We start from the raw sequence: 22,653 nt of genomic DNA on the forward strand, positions 1-22,653 counted from the left end.
TTAAAACATTTTCAATTATTTGCAAGCTATTCTTTACCATATGATGCACGTTAACCTGCAGGTAATGGAATAAAACACACATTCCTGTCAATGTTAAGATCTACTAAAGAAGATATTTTCCCATCTGAACAATGTAGCTACTTCAGTAACTCTTTACTATTTCTAAGGAGATAAACAACCCTCCCACAACAATCCTCCAGACAAGTACCATGATTAGAGCTTTTGTCCAATCCAGATTCGAGACAAATCTTTACTCTGACATAAAAGTCTCACAATGGGGAGATTTTTTTAACGATAATTTGTTTTATAATACACAAGAGACTCTTCTCTCAGGGACTGCTTCAAAGCCTAAGTTAGAATTTGTACAAGGATTATTATATTTGATAGAAGGTTTAGCTGTGAGTCTAATAAAAAAAAACGTGAAAGAGGGCAGAAGTAATAAAAATCAATAGTCCTGTGTTGTTACATGGGGGAAGTATGGATGTTAACAATACAAAACCTATCCTGTTATCTATTGGGAGACATGGTCACCCAGGATATGGAGGAGGATGAAAAAACTCAATGTTTTTTTGCCTCAGTTTTCACAGGCAAGAGCTCCAGCCCCACAGCCGAAATCGTGGAAGGCAAAGGCAGGGATTGGGAGAATGAAGAACCACCAATTGTAGGAGAAGATCAGGTTTGAGACCAGCTAAAGAACCTAAAGGTGTGCAAGTCCATGGGACCTGATGAAATACATCCACAGGTCATGAGAGAAATGGCAGATGAAGTTGGTAAGCCAATATCCTTCCTATTTGAAAAGTCATGGTAGTCTGGTGAAGTTCCCCCTGACTGGAAGAGGGAAAACATAACCCCCATTTGTAAAAATGGAAAAAGGAAAGACCTGGGGAACTACAGGCCAGATAGACTCACCTCTGTGATTGGCAAGATCACGGAGCAGATCCTCCTGGAAGCTACACTAAGGAAAGTGGAAAATAAGGAGGTGACTGGTAACAGCCAACATGGCTTCACTAAGGGCAGATCATGCCTGACAAATCTGGTGGCCTTCTATGACAGGGTTACAGCACTGGTGGACAGGGGAAGAGCAACTGACATAATCGACCTGGACTTGGGACATTTGACACTTTCCCCCCATGATACTGCTGTCTCTATGTTGGAGAGACATGGATTTGACTGATGAACCACTCAGTGGGTAAAGAATTGGTTGGATGATCACAGTCAAAGAGTTGTAGTCAATGGCTCAATGTTCAAGTAGAGACCTGTAATGAGTGGTGTTCCTCAGGGGTCAGGTACTCGGACTGGCGCTGTTTAACTTCTTTGTCAGTGACATGGTCAGTGAGATTGAGTGCACCCTCAGCAAGTTTGCCGATGACACCGAGCTGAGTGGTGCGGTCGACGTGCTGGAGGGCAGGGATGCCATCCATAGGGACCTGGGCAGTGTGGCCAGCAGGTCGAAGGAGGTGACTGTCCCCCTGTGTCTTGCTCTTCTGAGACTCCACCTAGAGTACTCCATGCAGCTTTGGCGCTCGCAGCACAAGGACAAGTATTTAAACGAGTCCAGAGGAGGGTCATGAGGATGATCAGAGGGCTGGAGCACCTCTCCTTTGAAGTCAGGCTGAGGGAGCTGGGGTTGTTCAGCCTGGAGAAGAGAAGGCTCTGGGGAGGCAGCAGACTGCTTACAGCAGACTTCCAGTGCCTTATGGGAGCCTAGAGGAAAGCTGGGGAGGGACTCCATCAAGACTGCAGTGATAGGACAAGGAATAATGGCTTTTACCTAAAAATGGGTAAATTTAGATTAGATATAAGGAAGAAATTATTTACTGTGAGGGTGGTGAGGCACTGGTACAGGCAGCCCAGAGAACCTGTAGATGCTCAATCCCTGGAGGTGCTCAGGACCAGACTGGATGGGGCTTTGGGCAACCTGGTCTGGTGGGAAGTGTCCCTGCACATAGGGTTGGAGCTGGGTGGGCTTTAAGGTCCCTTCCAACCCAAATCATTCTGTGATTCTATGATCTACTGTTTTTCACATGCAAATAAGAAAGTACCATAAAAATAAAAATAACTAAATCATTTATAAACATCAGAGTATATTTTCTGGTTAAGATGATTAAATACTGGTATGTTAGTCTGTAGCTGCAAATGACTCACACTATTTACTGCTAATTAGTAAAACAGGTGAAATTACACTGGTCTGGCAGCTTTACAGATTTATGGAAAAAGACTTATGTATTTCAACAACTGTCAGAAGGAAAATGCTGGATCTTGTTAAATCATGGGGGGCTAAGACATTTGCATCACACATTTAAGTTAATCTACTAACCATGCAAGTTCAATACCTTCAAGATATCCACACTAACACATCACAACTGGGTTTCAGTATATGCTCTCCTTATAACAGGATTTTTTTCAAAAAATGAGAAAAGGGAAAGATAAAATGGAAAAGGAGCTGGGTCCCTTCCTACCTGCAATATTCTATGAAAACATTTTATTAAATAAAAACCACCCTAATATCAGAAGTCCATTACTTAGAATAAATGTTTTTGAGGAATTTCACTGCTCTAAAATTCAGCATTATTTCACTGCGGAATGAACAGCAAACATTAGATGTAATTTGTGACAATAAGTGGGAGAGCTTATGATAATCTATGACTTTATAACTGAATTTAATATATTAATATTTATTGCATTTATTTAGTCTAGCATCTCAGCTACATACTTTTAGTAACATGCATGAACAGAAAAAAATGTAGCATTTCTAGGATTGTTAAAATTAAGTCTAAGAGCATTATCTTATGCTTGGTTCGTTCCTGTTGTTTTTCTTTCCTATGGCACAGGTGACCCATCTTTTAGAAGCCAATAGCCTCCTCTGTGGCCCATGTACCTCCACAACACAATTGTTGAGAGCATCTCTGACTTTACTGTTAGAGATGCAAGAGCCAGAATGAACACAGCTTGATTTTCTGATCTCAAGCTGACATGCAGGTTTGGCATTTGGGAAAAAAAAAAAAAAAAAAAAAAAAGTCTCCATTCAAACTTGTGTGGCAGTTTGAATGTTACTTCCAGGGCTGAGAAAATTCGATCTAGCAGGCTCTAAGTGGCAATAATTGTGGAACCCCACAATGCTGTTTTTCACTTTCCAGAAAATAAACAACTTAGAAAGTTGTCATGAAAGTCTCAATGATTGCAAAGCTAAATACAGCTGGTGTTCCAGTTCCTGCTGTTAGATGGTTACTTTCTGTATTTGGGAACTGTTCTCTCAATGAGCATTTGAAAAAAGTGAAAGAGTCAGGACTAGTTAAAATTTGAAGACAGATGAAAAGAACTGACAGAAGGAAGAAATAGGATTCAATGATGAGAAAGAAGTAGCAGCTACAAAGCTCCTGGAAATTTCTGAGCAAGGGAAAGAAAAAGATTGCATCATTCTTTACAGAACTTTTCTCAACGGTTCCAAGACTTAGCTGAAATCATTGCTATTACTGATCAGTTAAATACATATTACCACATCCATGAGTTCACATACGTACACATTCCTCAATAAATATAGTGACGCAGTTAGCATAAAATGGCAATTCCACGTATTTTATGTAACACTATGTTACTGGGAGACACTGGGAGACTTTTGCTGTGTGCCCATCCAGAGGAATCAGAAGCCAAAAACACGAGCATCCTCTGACCTCCTAAATTTCTTGGCTGGGCTAGTTTGCCTTGCAAAAGCTAACAAGTGCAATGGCAATGAAGAAAAACAGTCCGTCTGTGTGGGTCACTAAACTTCTTCCTCTGCAAGATGTGGCCAAAATTAGATCTCTCCCCTCAGCACTAACTATGAACAGGGCCTGGAGCGGAAGAGAAAGCTAATGGTCTTCGCAAATTAATCTTGCTGATAACGCACAACAAAAAAGATCTAGCACAACCACATGGGAACCACACTCCCATCTTCCAGTGCTGCCTCTGGAAGCAACAACTCTGCTGCTCCCTGTGGCAGTGCTCAGCCCTGTTCCTCAGTGGTTAACCTACCACTCATTGGGAAACTAAGGAGCACTACTGCCATCTTGTTAACAATTCCCAAAGAACAGTTTCAAGAAAAAATGGCTCCAAGGATATTCCTACATGGCCTGCTGACATGTTCATCGTACTATCTGATGTGTCTAAGGAGCCATCTGAGAACAGTATTTTGGAGGTGTTACAAGATTTTTTAAAAAGCTCTTCCATAAATTTTAAAACCATTCCCACTCCTACTTCTTTGCTGAGCTCTGCTATAGGAATTACAAGTCACATGTTGAAGAGCAATCACAAGGACATGGCAATTTTAAGCTTTCTGAGATAAAAACTGGTTATATTTTTTATGCTCATGCTATGTTTAATACATGAGGATTCTACACATTCAAAGTGCTTCAGTCTCTGAGAGATGTGCTAAAATAGCACCTGCTGATCCGCTATTCCACCATAACGTGCATGTTTGGCTGTATCATTTATTTTAGCTTCCACACTATGCACATTGCTACCAGCATAGTTATACTATGTCAGATAACATAGTAAGATCTGTTATGTAAGATGGATTTGGCCAACCGAGATACACCAACTGCTCACCATAACATCCTACACCTTTACTGCCATTACCATCCTGGTAAGAAAAAGGCTGTATGAAACCTGCCCAAGTAATTGGAAATCTGGGGACATTTTGCCTGTGATCAACAAAGATCACTAGGTAGCAAACTTGTTCTCTTTCTGTAAAGAGCTACAGACTGCCAAGAAGGCAACATGACGTACAAACAACCCCCATTTTCTGTGCACTGCGGTTTATTTAGTTCTTTAAGTCATGTACATCATAATTCATAACAATGAACATTACTTCATTGATGTGATTTCAGGATCAGATCCTAAGAGTTTGAAGATAAATGGTAAACTATTGAGATTCGCCAGCAACTGTTAAATTTAAACATGGCAGTCCTCCAATAGTTTTCACACAGAATGGCAGCTCAAACCAATACGATTCAACACAAAATGGCAGAAGAACATACTTTATTGTTTCAATTCTAAAAAACCTCCAAACAAACATGTGAGTATCTGCTTTTATAAAGCTCTAATCCTCTGGGAGGTGAAAGGGAAAAAGCCTCCTTATTTCTGCAGACCAAAATTTGGTTTTCTTGGTATTTTGCCAGCTCACTTCCCAATGAACTGCACCCACCAAGCAAGGTCACATAAATGATTGCAAAAACAAGTTTCCTTTGTGCATGAAGAGGAATGAATCATTTGGAAAAATGTGACATCTTTAGTACTATTCCTGCTACTCTGCAATATTTCTCTAAATTATGCAATCCATCAATATAGCATTCATAAATGTATTTTTGGAGAAAAAAAAATGACCCTAAGTTTCTGCGTAACAGCAGCAAGTGGGATTTCTGAGTGAAAGTGAAAAGCTGGAGGAACTGGAATGCTGGTGGACAAGATGCCCGCTACTCTACAGCAGAAGCTTCCAAACCATAACAAGGGCCACCCAAAAATGCAAGCGCCAACTCCGAACAGTCAGTCATTGTAGCAGACTTCCTTCTTCTTTCAGTTGTAAAGACATTTGAATGAAGGCTTTGCAAGAGGTGCACAGAATAGCCAGCAAAGCATCGCACAGACACAGGGACAGCTTAGCTGACAGGTTTGGGGGCCTCCTTTCAGATCTTTTGCCACTTGATTTCATTCCTCCTGTAACTTAAAGCCTCTTCATGCCTAGATATTTATGGATATCTGCTACCAAACCCAGAAGTTATTTAACTGCAATATGGCTCCTACTACTTATGTATTAACACACGTACACATGGCAACACCTCAGAGTTAAGAAGTCCACTAAAACACTTCTATTTAATAACAAATTCTAACTTATTCGTTCCACTCCTTTTTGTTAACTTCCTTCAGCCGTTAAAACGTGTTCAGTCTGTTACCTAAGCTAACTAGCAATATTCAGAAAGGTTGTGAAATGAGAGATGCTGTTGTGTGAACTGCTGGTCATCCGGAGACATTTTCCCTACACTCATTACTGCAGCAAATGAGGCATATGATCAGCAACATTAGTCAGATATGGGTAGGCATGATCTTACACAAGCCAGACCACAGCATGCAATAACTGACACAGGAACATTTTATTTATTTATTTATTTAAAATAGAGAAAGGACCTAATTTTACTGTCTTCAAAATTGAAAGCAAAACTTCTAAAGACAACAGCAGTCCAGGATCATGTCTTGAAGGAACATGATACCCTTTGTAACTCTCAATTCGTTCACTAGATGATTCAGATTTTTCAATAGATGACTAGATTTTTCACTAAAAAGAAACAAATATAAGTTCTGAGAATAATCTTCAATACCGTGATATAGTGTAATTAAACAACATCATTTGAGTTTAACGTCATAAGATAATGATGTACTATTTTTGCCAAAGCAAGCCCCAAATTCCACATTTATGCATGTTATACCAAATATGTCACATCAAACTCTTTGGTTCACTCAAACCTTCAAATACCATTTGCCACTATCATGGAAATTCCCACTTTCAAGTCAGTGGCTAAGATAACCCATGGAACACAGTATGAGATAGGGTTGCAGAGCTGAGAAGAATTTCAAAGGTTTCCTACCTCCATAAAGTTGGTCAGATAATCATTTGGAAGTGACAAGAAAATCTCATTTTTTTTCCTATAAATTAATCAAATAATTGAATTCTAATCCACATAAGATCTGATTTTGCTTAGAAGCAAGCCAAAAGGGAAAACTGGAGGCAAAATAAAGGCCTCCCCATCTTCAGTTAGGGAACAAATACTAGATATTTGGAAACCAGCTTTAGTTTTGTATAGTACAATTCATTTTAAATGCTCTCAGAAATGTATCTAATTAAATATTCATATATAGCACTATGCATTCCATCCTGAATGCTAGAAGAGCAAGTATGAAACAGGAAATATTTCAGACTTCTCCATGAGAGTATTTGTTGGTAGTTTAAAATTGCACCATCACTTCCACTAAACTGTATCTTGGTCACAGTGCTAAGGGCTTTTTCCACTACCTGATTGCCAAACTTCGAAAAGAAATGGTTAGAATGTTCCTGAAACTGCAATTTTATACATTACTAAAGTCCTTAATTTGCTGAAGAAAAATATAAACCCAAACAAAAATCCTGCAATGCCACAGAGAGTTGTCTGTATCATGTAAACAGCTTTATCTGCTGATAAACCACCCACAGAAAATAGGGTTTGGAATGGGTCTGGAGGCCATTCAGAGGTTCCTCCTACACCAAGATGAAATCAATATTTTCTACATTGCTTGAAAGATTTTCATCTACCTGGAGACTGTCCTCCAAAGATGGCAATCCAACAGCTTACTACCTTGGTAACATGTTTCAGTATTTACCATACCCCACATTTTGAAAGTTTCTCCTACCTCAGCTAAAGCTTCCATGCTAAATTGTAGAGGTATTTTTTCTTCTCCTGACCTCACTGGAAATCAAGACCAGTTTGTGAATGCTTTCTTTACAGAATCTTCTATGTACTTATTTCTCCCCACAATATTTTCCTTCCAGAACAAAACAATGCAATTTATTTTAGGGTCATGGCTTCCAGACTTCCCACCCTTTTACTGTATTCCACTCTCCCTAATTGTCAGATGATTTTTTATTTTTTTTTTCACTGCAGTAACCAAAGTTGGACGTATTTTAACTTTAAACTTCAGAACATCAAGTATGAGAGGAGGTTATTTTACGCATTTTACACTGCTGTCAACACATCTTGGCATAAGGTCTATTTTTGTTGGAACTGGTATGACATTGTTGATTCACAAAGTTTGCAGTCTGGTAGAACGGTCAGATACCCGTCACTGCAGAACTTCTGCCTAGCCAGGCATTCTGTACTCCTGCAGTAAATCATTTCTAACTGGGGGTGAAATTCACTCTTTGCTGGATGTCTGCTAAAGGACACCTTCTCAAAGGTTAGATGTCCAATCTAATCTAAACTAGTCTCTACAAAACGCCTCTGAACGCAGTGAAGAGTGACAGTGCATCTCATCCCATGCTAAGATGTATGTGGGATGAACTGCCCTCAAGAGAGGCACTCTTCTCCTTGCATTTAAGTGGGATAAATTGGATAGTTAAATTCTGGTTTATAGTTAAGTTTAACAATAGCTGTCCCTTGTCCATGAGTAAAATATACTTTATATGCACTGTGCATTTTCCTCATTGATCTGGATTCTGTTTCTTGCAAAACAGAAAAAGAACATAAATAATTTTATACACTTTATGCATTTATTAATATCCAACACACTTGTGTCCCCTCCCAGCTTAATGCCTCTGGCCATGCTTGGTAAGGTAATTAAGCCTCTTAACCAACAGCATTGCACAATGCCAGGACCAGGAGAGAGCCCTTCCAAACAAAACCCCCAGCCCTAAGTTTTTAGAAACAAGCAGTATGGATGGTCCAAACAGTCTGAGAACAAATTTAAGAATTTAACACATACAAATAAGAAACACACACATCTGTTCTCATAATCGACAGTAATGTTTTTAATGACGCACAGAAATTCATGTTTAAGTCAGATAAATTAATTTTCCATAAGAAGAACCGAGACCTTTAAAAATTGCTGCTACCTGGCATGCTCAAATATTAACTCTCTTTGTCAATGGAATAAGAGCTGCAGAAAACACTGCCAAGGCACTTCAAAACCGTTCAAATGCCAGTCAAACAAGAATTCCAGAAAAAGAAAAGGGATAAATATGGCACAGCAAGGGGCATTACAGCATCCAACACTTACCACACATGAAAAATATCCTCATCTAGAACCTGTTCCTTTCTAGGAAGAAAGCAATCCAAAGTTTTGATCACAGAGGTAGCTTACTTGCATGGTTCTCAGATCTATGTCCTCTCCTCCCCATTCTCAGGCAACTAGATACACTTTTCATAATACTCAGTCTTTGCAAAAGAACACAGTAGATCCTCTTCAAAGCCTTTTCTCCACATAACCAAACAGCAGAACTACAAGTCATTTTGCACATCTTTACCTTGACCAGAACTTCCATTTAAGAGTTGGCCACCTTAAATCTGCATCACTGACACACATATCCTAATGAACAAGTATCTCTAATACATGCTCAACCCCTATATAGACACTACTCTGTTTTTTGATAAATTCAGTGCACATGGTGGCAGTGATAGGGTAGCAATAACTGAATACATAGTTTTGGAAATTTGAGAGGGAAGCATCCCTAGATATTTCTATGTATTTCAGTCTGGTTAGAAGGCTCTCACTTCCTTAGAAGCCTCTCTCTGAGCACAGTTTTTAAGTATTACACAATATAACTCAATTTCTGACTATAATACACTGTGCATTTGAGGTTTTAAAATGTTTATGTTCGCTTCCTTGCCAGACTTGGCAATTCCATGCACACACAACACCTGAAGTTCCACCTAAAACTGGAGATCTGATTTCTGCCCTGAGATGTATTTTATTGTTCAAATTTGGCATGTGTCCTTGAATAATTTTGCTAGTGATCTACAAAATGGCAGCTGTTTTTACAAACTGTGGAATGATTATCTATTCCCTTCTGTTTTCTTCCTACTTCTATATATACAAGTCTTTGTACAAATAATTATGTGGGATTTGAACAAAGGAAGGGAACTGACTATGATTCCTGTGCAGCCGATGTGCATGCAGGTGAACAGCTTTCTTTCCACAGCTTTTCTTTTGGGCTGATCCCTATTCCTTACCTCAAAAGGATTGTATTTTACGCTACTGCTGCAGAGTCCCCTGCTTCTCCAGTCAACCAATCTCAATCCCGCTGTCCATGTTGCTGAAAATGCAGAGATGCCCTGCAAATGCAAATGACTACTCTCCAGATTTGGTTTTACAGTGGTAAAAAAAAGATACTGCTTGGGCTTCCTGAACTGAAATGAATTTCAAACAGATTAAAAGCTTTAAATAGAGCAAGGACATTATTTTTAATATTTTCTACCAGAAATTCACTACGTGCATGCTCTTCTTTCAGCCCAAAGGTAACAATTAGTCACTCAATCAAATAGATACATAACCAGTACGTCTTACTAATACACTGCATAGCTGTGTCTACCACGTGAGACCACAGGCATGTATATTATGTAGAGAAGTGGCTTGGAGGACCCCTGCCACTCACCCACTACCACCATTCCTACTTCTCCAAGCAAGTTAAGCATATTTACGTTTAATTTCCCACAAGGTTAATAAAAAAAAACTTCCATTGAAGACAGAAAACTAGATCATCTCACTTGTCCCTGGGCTAAAAGGTATGACCAAACAATTTATATTGAAATATTTAATTTGAATACAATGAAATCTTGGCTGATTTTCGGTTTGTACACATAAGTTGTAAGAATCAGTAGTAGAGTATGTACATAGTTACCTGCGTGATCTGAGGATACAGGCATATATATCTTATCACCTAGATTGATACTAGTAGTGTATAAGCTGCACTAAGGAAAAAACATAAAGTTCTAAAAATAAAGTTAATTTGATAAACACATCATGGAAACACATCAAGCAAGGTGTCCCTGCTTGATCAGGTTTCTTGGACCAGATGACCAGAGGTCCCTTCCAACCTCAACCAGTCTGTGAAACCCTGTTGCAAATGACCTCATTTGCTCTTCATATCTCAGACCCCTGGAACCTCATACTGAAGTACCTACATGCACTCGCAGCATATGACGAACAGAAGACCAAAGAATTATATATAAAATGAAGAAAAAACAAAAACCATAGAAAATCAATTGATAATTGATCCAGTTTAATAAAATACTGCTCAACTTGCTAAAACATTGTCCTTCTTCAATGCAAAAATCAGCATTCTGTCAACTGTTAATCCTTCTGATGAGGAAGACATACTTTCTCCACTTATAATATATTGATTGCATTTGGAAAATACTTTGCATTAAATTATAACCATGAAAAGGACAATTTCAGTAGATACTTTTTTTTAATCCATACAAATTGATGTCTAACTCTACTTCCAAACTTGTTCTCTTCGTTTTATTTTTATACTGAAACTATTAGCCAACTGATTGGGAGGAGGGGGACAATTTAACAGAGGTTTTTAAGAAAACAGAGGATGAATCTTTTATGTTTTCAGACCCAAAACCCAAACATGAATAAGTATTTCACCCCATCTTCCCTGCCTAGTATTAAAAAAGCTTCAGCTATGTTTTATGATGAAAATTTTACCTTCTCAATGTTTTTTCAAAATTTATCTCTTGAACACAGAAGATAAATAATTAATTTTATGTAGAAAACTTACTTGTTCATAGTTTCATTATTTTAGGATTCTTAAGTAAGACCCCAGAGCTGACCTCTAAACCACCACAAGGAACACATTGAGATAAGACTGCACAAAGAAGCAACAGATAATGGCAGTCCTCATACTGGAAATCTTCTAAGCACAGAAGCCTACTAGTACTTCTATGTCCAGGAAGAAATGTTTCTCTACAAGATCATTGTTTGACAAAGTAGGGCCCTGGCAGCCATGAAAACCTAAGAAGTGAACTGGTCCCACCTGAATTGAACTCTAGCAAAAAAAAAATAAAGCTGGATTTGTTCCAAACCCCACCATGAGCTTATACCATCACCCAAGTTCCCGTATACTCAAACTCTAGCTTCAGTATTCAGAAGGTCCCTACCCTGATTGATCCACTGCCAAAAAACTTTAATTGCTCAATTATGCTGTATTATGCAGATGTTATTCACTAACATTAGCATACCTTCTCTTACTAATGTACATGAAATACAGAGCAGGAAAAAAACTCAGTTGGCTAACCTGTCACATATGTATTACTTATCTTCAGTGATTTCACTGACAGAGACGCCTGATAACTCCCTTTCTGCACTTTATGAGAGAAATCCAAAGTTACTTTGCAGTCACGCAGCATGCATCATTATTTAGATTTTATCAGACAGATTTTTGATAGTTTTGAACAGGAACAGAAAAAAAATTACTCCCAACTAGTGCACTGAGAGAAGCACCTGGCTCAGCACATCCAAGGTAAATTCTGGAAAGTTCTATTATATAGAAAGCACATAAAAATAAACTTGCCTTCCATAAAGATCCTGTTCCAGTAGATTTTTCCAACATGATTTCCCCCAAGAAATATTAGGTTTGATAAAATCAACATCGAAGTGCAAACAGATGCTAGGACGGCATGAAGTCGACGACGAATTCTTGGCGAGAAGAAATGCTCCTGTGGGCCGAAACAAAAGGTGCAGATGAACTTAACAACCCCACAATTTTTCAAGCAATGTTAAAAAAAGACATTGTAGTTATGACAAACAACTTTTATACCAAAGTTCAAATCCTTACTGAACAGATCCCAAAGCTTGTAACTTATCTAGCAGAACTCCCACCAATGCCATTTAGGTTAGGGTCAGATTTTATGATATAAAACAGTGTTGAATTGTAGTTAGGGGTGGAAAGGACCTCTGGAGGTCACTTAGTCCAACGTCCCTGCTCACAGCAGGGTTGTTAGCTAGAACAGGTTGCCCAGAACTGTACCAAGTCGAGTTTCTTCCCCCACACTATTAGGTACCTACACACTTTGTAAGACACCCCCAAACCTTCTCTTTTCCATGCTGAACAGTCCCTGTTCTCATATGTCAGATGCTCAAGTCCTCCCTTCATCATGTTTGTTGGACTCACACCAGTATATCCCATGGCTTTCTCATACCAGGGAGCCCAGAACTGGACACAGTTCTCTATACATTCTATGTCTTAATTCTTTGCTTCTTAAATGTAGTCTTTGAAGAATTTTTGCTGATGGATGTGAACACTATCAACAAGATGCTGGGGTGGATAAAACTATGCAATAGATTCCAGTATGGAGTAAAACACATCACTACAAATCAAGTAGCATAAAGTATTTTGGAAGTCAATAATGCTTTGGTTGATTAATAAGACTTCACTGAAAGATTCCAGAGTCAGATCAGAGTGGGTTATTGGAATGAGTCTCTTAAGAAGCAGGTATTTCCTTATAAAAGTGACTTAAATACACATGCAATCCCAATGTTTTTTCATTGCAAGTATTACTACTCACGTTCAAAAAGTATAGATACCAGTTGTAAAGCTCTTGGTATCGTCCTAACGATAAAAATAAAGCAAGCCTCCCTCTGTCATATACTAGTGTTACTTTTTCTACATTTATGTTTTCCTTTATCACCTGAGGTGCAAGTGCAGCAAGTGCAGTTCTGCAAATTGCAAAAAGGCAGTGAAAGAAGAATGAGAAAGTTTTAGCTTCTTCCAATTCTCAGTTGTTAAATCATAAAAATCATTATAGCACAATAAGGGGAAATACTGCCTCATTACAGTACTGCGTAAGAAAAAAAATATCTTGTTCATCATGTCCCCAGGCTGCAAGCCTCTTTAAATAGTGCCTGAATCTGCAAAAGACTGAATGGTTCTTGCAAAGTGATCAAAGTGATGAGCATTGCCAGTGTATGGGAACTAAGGAAAATATCATGAGGTGCTTAGCCTTCAAGTCATAAATGTTGATGTTGCAGAAAACAGTCTTGTGACTGTAGTATTAAAAAAAAATAAATTATAGATGCGGTAATAAATCTGTAATAGCTGCAGCCAGATTAAAATTCATGCTCAGATACCTGAACAACAGATCTAAAAATACATTCCCAGACAATTACATTGCTAGTTTTATACGCATCAAAACAAATGTTTCAACTTATAGATTATTAAGTCACAAAATTTCAAATAAATGAATTACAAGCATGAAAATATAATTTTAACATATTAGTGCAGAGTAGATCTCTGGTATCTAGTGTAGGAGTCTATCTGAGCTATCACAACAATGGAGATAGATACACTTCTGTCAATCTGTATGCACAATACTATAATAGCTGATCTTCCGTATAGCACTGGGAAAAACATTCATATATGAACACAGGGATTGAGACTTTCCTCTAAAAACTCTGGATCAAAACTAGGGCATCATAGGGAAAGGGAGGAGAATTTAAGATAAGTATATAAACATTCACAGACACAGGCAGTTAGTGAAACAACTCTTTCACTTCCTAGTACTTTGCATTCCCAAAGATGCCCACAATGTTCTCCTTCAGTCACAGATGGGTAGAGGATATCTTGTCTGCTGAAATGTAGAGCATGAACGTGTATTCCCCTATATAAAAACATAAACCTTTTCAGAACACATAAATGTACACACACAGATGAAATGTTCCAAATCTTGCCAGTAAATCCATGTTAAAAACTAAGATTAAATAAGGGATAGTTATGGTGCTTTTGTGTTATGACCTTCTGTGTTCAGAGTCATCAAGCTTTCCATCTTCTTACACCATGTTGGATAATTCTGACTGAGTTGTAGGTTATTTACATAGTCTACCACCAGATCTATTTTCACTCTCCTTTTCTCTAACAAACTTCTACGTCAACTCCATAGAGAAACAGTTTCAGTTAGGAAAAAGCGTTAGAGATGGGCAATCCATCAGACAGTGTGTGTTTGACTGCATTTTCCACCAAGGCACTGATTAGACCTGTTAAGTTTGTGAGGTCTGCCTGTTTTGCAACCCAATGCAGTAAGACTAAGACAAACAACATGTCTAGCTATAAAAGCTCTGACACTTTTTTTTTTTAAATGAGTACAGTTACTAAAAAAATAAATAAAACTGCCACATATAATGTATCACCCTCTACAAAAGTGCTATATGTTAAACAGTACAAATGAACTGTAGTATGTACCATAAAAGCATCTGGTCATTTATAAGATATAAAGGAGTGGTTTAAGACAGGAACAGTTTAGACAAACACCAAGCCATTTCTGGGCTGTACTGTAGCTAATTTCCATTAACTTTGCAAGGCATTGATCCAAAAAGTAGCACAAATTTTCCTGAGGGCCTCTGATTTGATGTCTCTGCAGCTTCTATCCAGCTGCAACAAAGGTTAAAAAAAAATTAGAAGTTCCTTAAAAATCTCATGTCATCTAGAAAAAGCTAACTGTAGAAGTACCTGAGCAGTTATTGTGCTCAAATTATTACACTGGAAGCATTAATTTAAGTATGAAAAAGGACTGAGGCTGGTCATTGTAATGTTTGTGATTTAAATATCTACTGGCATATAGATTTTTTCTCAACCTACAAGTCATTTTCATCAAAGCACACAAAATTTAAATAAATAAATAAATCACACCCACAGTTCTTCACTGTGCTATTTAATGCCTTTAACAATACATTCCATTGCCACAACTGTTCTGGATTTGTGGTGTTTCTCTGGAAAAGAAGAAGCCATCTCCTTGTTTTGCTGTCTCCTTCTCCTCTCCCTGTTAGAAATACTGCCAGGAGAGAAAGTGGTGAAAGAATACCTTATGTTAAAATGACAATGAAGCTACAGTTGCCTGGATGATACCCGTAAATTTACATCCTTCCTTGATGCTCTGATGCTTTTACTTAGAATCACAGAATATCCTGAGTTGGAAGGGATCCACAAGGATAATCAAGTCCAACTCCTGGGTCTCCAAAGCACCAAACAAAAAATCAGACACTGTGTCTGAGAGCGTTGTCCAAATGCTTCTTGAGCTCTATCTGGCTCAGTCCTATGACCACGGCCCTGAGGAGCCTGTCCCAGTGCCGTACCCCCCTCTGGGTGCAGACCCTTTCCCTAACCCCCAGCCTGACCCTCCCCTGTCCCAGCTCCATGCCGTGCCCTCGGGTCCTGTCGCTGTCCCCAGAGAGCAGAGCTCAGCGCCTGCCCCTCAGCTCCCCTCGTGAGAGAGCTGCAGGCCGCCATGAGGCCTCCCCTCAGCCTGCTCTGCTCGGGGCTGGGCAAACCAAGGGACCTCAGCCACTCCTCATGTGTCTTCTCCTGACCATTCACCATCTTTGTAGCCTTCCTTTGGATATTCTCCAACAGTTTTATATCTTCCTTTTACTGTGGTGCTCAGAACTGCACACAGTACTTGAGGTGAGGCTGCACCATTGCAGAGCTGAGCAGGACAATCCCTTCCCTCAACCAGCTGGCAGTGCTGTGCCTGATGCACCCCAGGGTACAGTTGGCCCTCCTGGCTGCCAAAACACACAGCTGGCTCATATTCAACTTGCTGTCAACCAAAACCCCCAGATCTCTTTCTGCTGGGCTGACCTCCAGCATCTCATCCCCCAGTCCGTATGTACAGCCAGGGTTGCCCCTTCCCAGGTGCAGAATCTGGCACTTCTTGTTGAACTTCATACTGTTGGTGATTACCCAGCTCTCCAGCCTGTCTAGACCTCTCTGGAAGGCCTCACCACCCACGACGGAATCAACAGTTCCGTCCAATTTGTTATCGTCCACACACTTGTACAAAAAAAACCCTTCAAGTCCTACAAACAAATACTTTATGAAAACATTGCATTGAAAATGACTGGTCCTCAAATGAATGCCTGGGGAACCCCATTAGTGACAAGTCATCAGCCTGATGTAACCCCATTTACTATAATCCTTTGGGCCCGAACTGTCAGCCAATTGTTCACCCATCTTATTTTACTGTTATCTAACTGTATTCAGGTCATTTTGTCTTGGAGGATACTGTGAGAGACAGTATCAAAAGCTTCACTGAAATCCAGAAAGATTACATCAGCGGCCTTCCTTTGGTCAACTAGCAGGGTGATCTTGTAGTAAAACAAAATCAAGGTTGTTAAACATGACCTCCCCCTTGTGAATCCATGTTGGCTGTTACCAATGACTGCATTGTCCTTCAGGTGTTTTTCAGTAACTCCTAGAATCATCTTCTCCATAATTTTACCAGGCACTGAACTAAGACTGACAGGCCTGTAATTGACAGGATCTTCTTTCTTGCCCTTCTTGAAAGCCGGGACCACATTTGCCAGCTTCCAGTCAAATGGGACCTCTCCAGATTACCACAATCATTGAAAAATAATTGAGAGAGGTCCCACAATGACTTCAGCCAGCTCTCTGAGTCCTCTGGGATGAATCCCATCAAGCCCCATGTACTTACACGCATCCAAGTGGAGCAGCAAATCCTGCACAAGTTCAGGATTGACTGGGAGTTTATGGTTCATCATTCCCACAGTCACAAACTGATCACTATTTGTGATATAGTCACTATTTGTAACCTAACATCAATACTTCATAATACTTTACTTCCACTAGACACTTTTTATCTCCTAGTGCAACACAGATGGACCGTAGCCTTTAAAATACACATTACCAGGATACTCAGTCCAGGGGCAAGCAATATAACACAGGAGGTGATTTTAAAAGGTTAGCTCAGGCCACCTTTCCTGGAACTGAATGGAGTTCAGGCTGGTATTTCAGTCCAGTTCCTGCTGTAAATAAAGATTGGCTGTGGACATCATTTTTGTCTGATGTTGGGAAAGACCTATCTCTGCATGCTGGTGGGTCTGGTAAAATTTACTACCATCAGATCTCTCTCAAACTGGCCCTCTGTTAACTTAAAAAAAAAATGGTACTATTGTAATGGGGTACCCTGAAAAGTAAATTTGTGTATGTGTTTGAGATGGGTGAAAGAAGACAGGGCAGAAAGGCTTTGCATTGTCCAAACACTCCTATTCCTAAATCCTTTTCCCGTTATACATGCATCTCATATTTAACCTCTAATTGAAAACTATGCCAGAAATAGGATGTGTGTATAATAGCTATTTCTTGGGAAAGACAGTTTATGAAGGACAATATGCACCAGAATAGATTATTTAGATTAGAATTAAGAGTCAAGTTAAAGTACACAGTGGAAGTTGGAAGTCAGATAAATACTCCTATTTATTTCTTAAAATGCTCTTATTTTGCTTACTTTTCAAGCCAATTACATCACTATCAGTCAAAATGGTTTCAGGCAACTCAGCATCATTTTAAAGAACTGAGGTGAACTAGAGCTCATCAACAAAAGATTTGCACATTCACGGATATACATGGTACACTGATATTACTGAATGGCATGAAGTGAAGAAATTGAGGGTCAGGAAGTGTTTTTCCTAAATATGTTTACACCTCACAGTTAGTCAACAAAAGAGAAAATACTTTGGAGAATGTTGATAGGAATACATATCCATCCTCCCATTTAGAAGCTGAGGGACACACAAGATGGAATTTTGCACAGCAGCCAAAACCAGGCAGTCCTATACCAAATATCACACTAAAATCTTCTTTTACAGTAATATATTCCTCAGTATTTTATCAAAGACCTAATCCTACACCTTCCCACAGCAAGCATTCTTATTCTGTACCTTTTTCTAGCAACAATGGTGGCACCATGGTGATTTGGCATGCTCCAAATGCTCTTTATCCAGAGGGCTGCTGAATTTGCTTGCAGGAGCTTGCTGCAGTAGCTTATTCTGGGAGCATTTCACATGCCATGCTGTTTCCAGGAGGGCTCAGGAACTGGGGTGCACCTTTTCCATCACACTAAAAATCAGCTTGATGATGGGATGACAAACAACAAGAAGCCTCCCCTAACAGAAATTACTTGGTAAGTTCTTGGCAAGCACTCAGAAGATGGAATAGACTTACTTGTGCTGCATTCGCAATGCAACTCATTTATATAGCTGCACTGGGACAGATTAGAGCGAACTTCTACATAAAGTCAGTGATGTTATCAAGCTTGTTCATACTGAGAGTATTTAACAACTCCCATGTAAATGAACTAAACTTGATGAAATTTAAACAAGCATACATCTTCATGGAGCAAAACAGAGATTCGCAACATTTATTTATCTCTGGACTACCCTTCCAGAGAGTTGATATTCAAAGCATAAGACAAAGTAAGATGAGCATGGTAAAATTGGAGAAGCAGTTGAGTATTTCTCATGGGAACATATGCACTGTGGAATAAGACTGTCAGATACTATGGCCACAGTGACATGAAACGTGCTTGATACTACAAGCTTCAACAGTACAGATGACATTATTTTCATCTGCCTTTGGTCTTCAAAGGGTAAAAATACTCTGGTACAATTTTTAGTAGAGTTGTTATTTTTTAAACATAGAATATTTCATTACTATCTGCTCTGCAGATTTCATCCTCTCCCACCTATCCCTATCAGTCAACTTATCCATAAAAAAACTAAAATAGGAGAACAAAATGTGCAATATGTTTTGAGGAAACCAAGCAAAATACCTATCATGTATGTAACACCTAGTCCCTCCATTATTTTTTACTGCCTCTCCCAGTCTGTGAGGGGTGAGTATGCTCCCAAGGTTACTAAAGATCCACCCCTTCAATTTCTTGAAAGCTTTTATTAGAGAAGCAATATTTAAAATAATTGTGGGATGTTTCAGTCACGGCAGTACACAGGTGCCATATGTGGTGACATTATGCGTATCAGGAAAATCAATGGAAGAAAACCTCACATTGCTTATTGGAGTTCCTTTTACCATTCTAATCTAAGGACCTGAACTTTGGTTTTCACTGCCCACTGCATCACAGCTAAAGAGTAAGGCCTGTACTTGTTTACTTCTCCACAGAAGCCAGAGAGACCATCCAGACATCTTAAAAGCCCTTCTAAGTGTTTTCTTTCAGAAAATATCCATAGATAAACACAGGCCGACTCTCCCAAGTCCATCCCTGAGCCCTGGGGATCACCCTCATTGACACATGAGCAAATACCTCGATGCACCCCTTGAATCTGGGTCATCCGCAATGCAGCCATTTTCCAAAAATAACGGCAAGGCAGAAAAGCAAGAGCCCGGGAGAAAAGCTGAAAGAGAGCGAGGAGCAGATGGGACAGTGGGAAGGGAAGCGATACATCCTGACTAACAGTTATTGGCTATTTTATCTATCTGCAGTTAGGCACACTGAAAATGGAGGGCAGGGTGTGACTGAGCAGCTGGGGGAGCAGATGGGATGGAGGAAAGGCTGAAAATTGTCACAAAGCTCTGCCAAACCGAATGTTGATTTATTTAATTTTTAAAGTGAGCAGTAGAAATGAAGATGGGCTGGGTCCGAGCAGCAGGGCAACTTCTAAAAACACTTGTTAATACAAATTGTCAATGGGTAATAGTGACAAAAGCACATGTGAGAGACTACTGCAGAAATGAAGGGAGGCAGTACATGTGCTCATTAATAAAATGTTGGTAGAAACCAGGATTGAGGAGCAGCAACAGCAATGGAAAGGCAGCTGATGAGAGGCTGACATGTCCTTGCGAGACCTACTCCTGCACTCCGAAGCTCAAGGACAGCTGTTGAATGGGGCATTGTAGAGACCTTACCACAGAACAGAACACAAAAAGCAACAAAGAATTTAGGTTGAATACCCAGACAAAACATCCATTTATGAAATAATGCAAAAGGACTCATGGAATCCCCAGGACTGTAAGAGTAATAAGATAAGGAACAGGCCTGCAAGTAGAATGTGAACAAGATGCACTACCAGATCTCATCCATCTACAACGGCCACAGCAAATGGAAGGATAAATTTAATTTCCCACCAGCACATATTGTACTCTTCGGTAATCGTGTAATCGTTCCTGTTTGCTCCATTCTGCGTCTAGCTCTAACCCAGACCCAGCCCTTTACTTTTGTTTGCTTTATTTTTCTGGCATCTTGTTGTGCTTGCGGTTGTTCCCTCCCTTTTCCCCAAGCCTAACTATGGCCTGAAGTAATCTGTGCTTCCAAGGCATACACTTTCCTTCCAAAGCAAACAAAGATTAGCTCCTGGAAGGTTCATACAGGAAGGAGGGAACTGACAACACTTTTTCTAAAAGGCAGGATGATGCAAATGACCTGTAATTCCCTACAGACAACACATCACTCCTATAAAAAGAGGACCACACAATTAAAATCAAGCAGCTGTCAGTTAAGATCTATGTTCACAAATATAACTTGTTTCTGAATTTAGAAATAAATGCTATATATAGTATTTGAGAAGATACTCATCTTCTCTATTGATGCCTTACTAAATATTCACTCAACAAAACGTTGTCTTGCACTAGCACCAGTTCATTTTTAGCTTTTCCAAAAGATCTACATTTATAGCACCGCTCAGCAAACAGCCAAACCCCCTTCTGTTTGAAGAAAGCCTCCTACCAGCTCGTATGTATGCACCACACTGACGGATTCATGTGTGAAAGTTTGACATACACAGAAGTAAATTTCTGTGCTTGCTCCTACATTTCCTCATCACCCTCAAAGAACCTGCCTAAACATTTTTTTAAAAAGTGGCAGCTTGTGAAAAGTGCAAAATGAACAGCATTGAAATGCACCATCCTCAAGGAATCTAACCAAGTAACGGCAGCGTACATGTTTCTATAAATGTGCCTTACCTCTCAGCAAGGAAGACAAGCAAGGGTTGTGCACTCTCCTGTGTCCAGGCCAACATCCTTATTTTTGTTCTTCTGGTTCCCACTCTGCCTGTCCTGGCTCCCTCAGATCCTTTATCCCATGTTTTCATGTTTTTACCTTTTAAATTCTAACCAAAGTGGGACAGGATCTAACTTGTCTAATCAGTGCAGAATTTTGCACAAGGTCCTGCCCTTTTGCTTCTCCTGCACTGCCACTGTGAAACTGTTAACAAATAAATAACACACAGTAATAATCCCTACGGAGACATGTGATAAACACTCTCAGCAAATTCAGACCTCATTTTCCACATGGCAAGTTCCTGTAGCTCAGAGTTACGCTGTGCATTAATGCATACGGCTCTGAAAGGCACAGAAGAAAGACAAAAGTGTGCAACCCACTCCTTGGTACTTTAACTTGCATTTCCATAAATGCTAATATCTATTATCTGGACTAATTTTTAAGCTGAACAAGGCTGTACTGATGTAACAGTAACAAAGAAGTACATCATCAGCATCACTCTACCTTCTTCGCACTCCATAGCGTGATTTACTTGCTTTTAAAGCCACATTATGGCCAAAGTGCCAGAAAACTGCCTGATGTCTCCAAAGCAGAACAGGAAGTAAATAATGCTGGTAGGTGGGAGAAACATTTATTTTTTATGGTAAATGGGTAGTGACGGGGGGGGCTTCCCAGCTGACATTGCTGTCTGAAGGAGAGCAGCAATTATCTGGTTAAAGACAGATGGAAAACGACTACAGTTTGTCTACTGCTGACATCAAAAATAACCTTTCTTGCACAGATTTGACAAAAAAAAAAAAAAAAAAAAAGGGGGAAGTTTGTACTCAAAAGATAGAAACAATAGAATGTTATCTCTGAAATCTTATTTCAGGCACTTTTGTCATTAAAGCCTATATCATATTGCATCTTTGTTCCTAATGCAAAACAACACTTACCAGATTTTCTTTGTTACCAAGTCTGGGGCAAGAAGTTCCCTAAGTAAGGAAACTAGAGTCAGAGTGCAAGTGTGTGTGTGTCTGTGTTCCTGCATTTTTACAAGGGCTCTCCAAATATTCTGGGATCCACTTACACGAAGATAAATGAACCCTCACAACAAGAAGATGGAGAAAGGAGAAAAAAATCAAGCAAAGCAGAAACATGGCAAGAATTTCTTGACTCAGAACTACTGTTGGCAGAGCTAAAAGTAATTGAAAAAAAAATCTAGGATACATCAGCCAGCCCACGTTCACCTTTGATGGTCTTTCAGAAGCTCAGTATGAAAGAGCACCTTGATGACTCAGCTTGCTGCTTCTGGTACCACACGTAATGACCAGTTGTCACAAATCTGCCCTGGCTAATATTTACG

At 39.5% G+C, this 22,653-nt stretch overlaps 1 protein-coding gene across 2 annotated transcripts in view; it reads right to left on the bottom strand.

Annotated features, from left to right (window-relative positions):
• Window positions 1-22,653, bottom strand: part of HHAT (hedgehog acyltransferase) — a 207,438-nt gene that overhangs the window by 53,446 nt on the left and 131,339 nt on the right. For both annotated transcript variants that reach the window (XM_027452998.3, XM_027453000.3), the window contains exon 10: window positions 12,080-12,224. In XM_027452998.3, coding sequence (XP_027308799.3) covers window positions 12,080-12,224 — 145 coding nt within the window. The remainder of the gene's footprint in view (window positions 1-12,079; window positions 12,225-22,653) is intronic.

The sequence above is a fragment of the Anas platyrhynchos genome, chromosome 3 (genome assembly GCF_047663525.1).
Source record: "Anas platyrhynchos isolate ZD024472 breed Pekin duck chromosome 3, IASCAAS_PekinDuck_T2T, whole genome shotgun sequence".
NCBI lineage: Eukaryota > Metazoa > Chordata > Aves > Anseriformes > Anatidae > Anas > Anas platyrhynchos.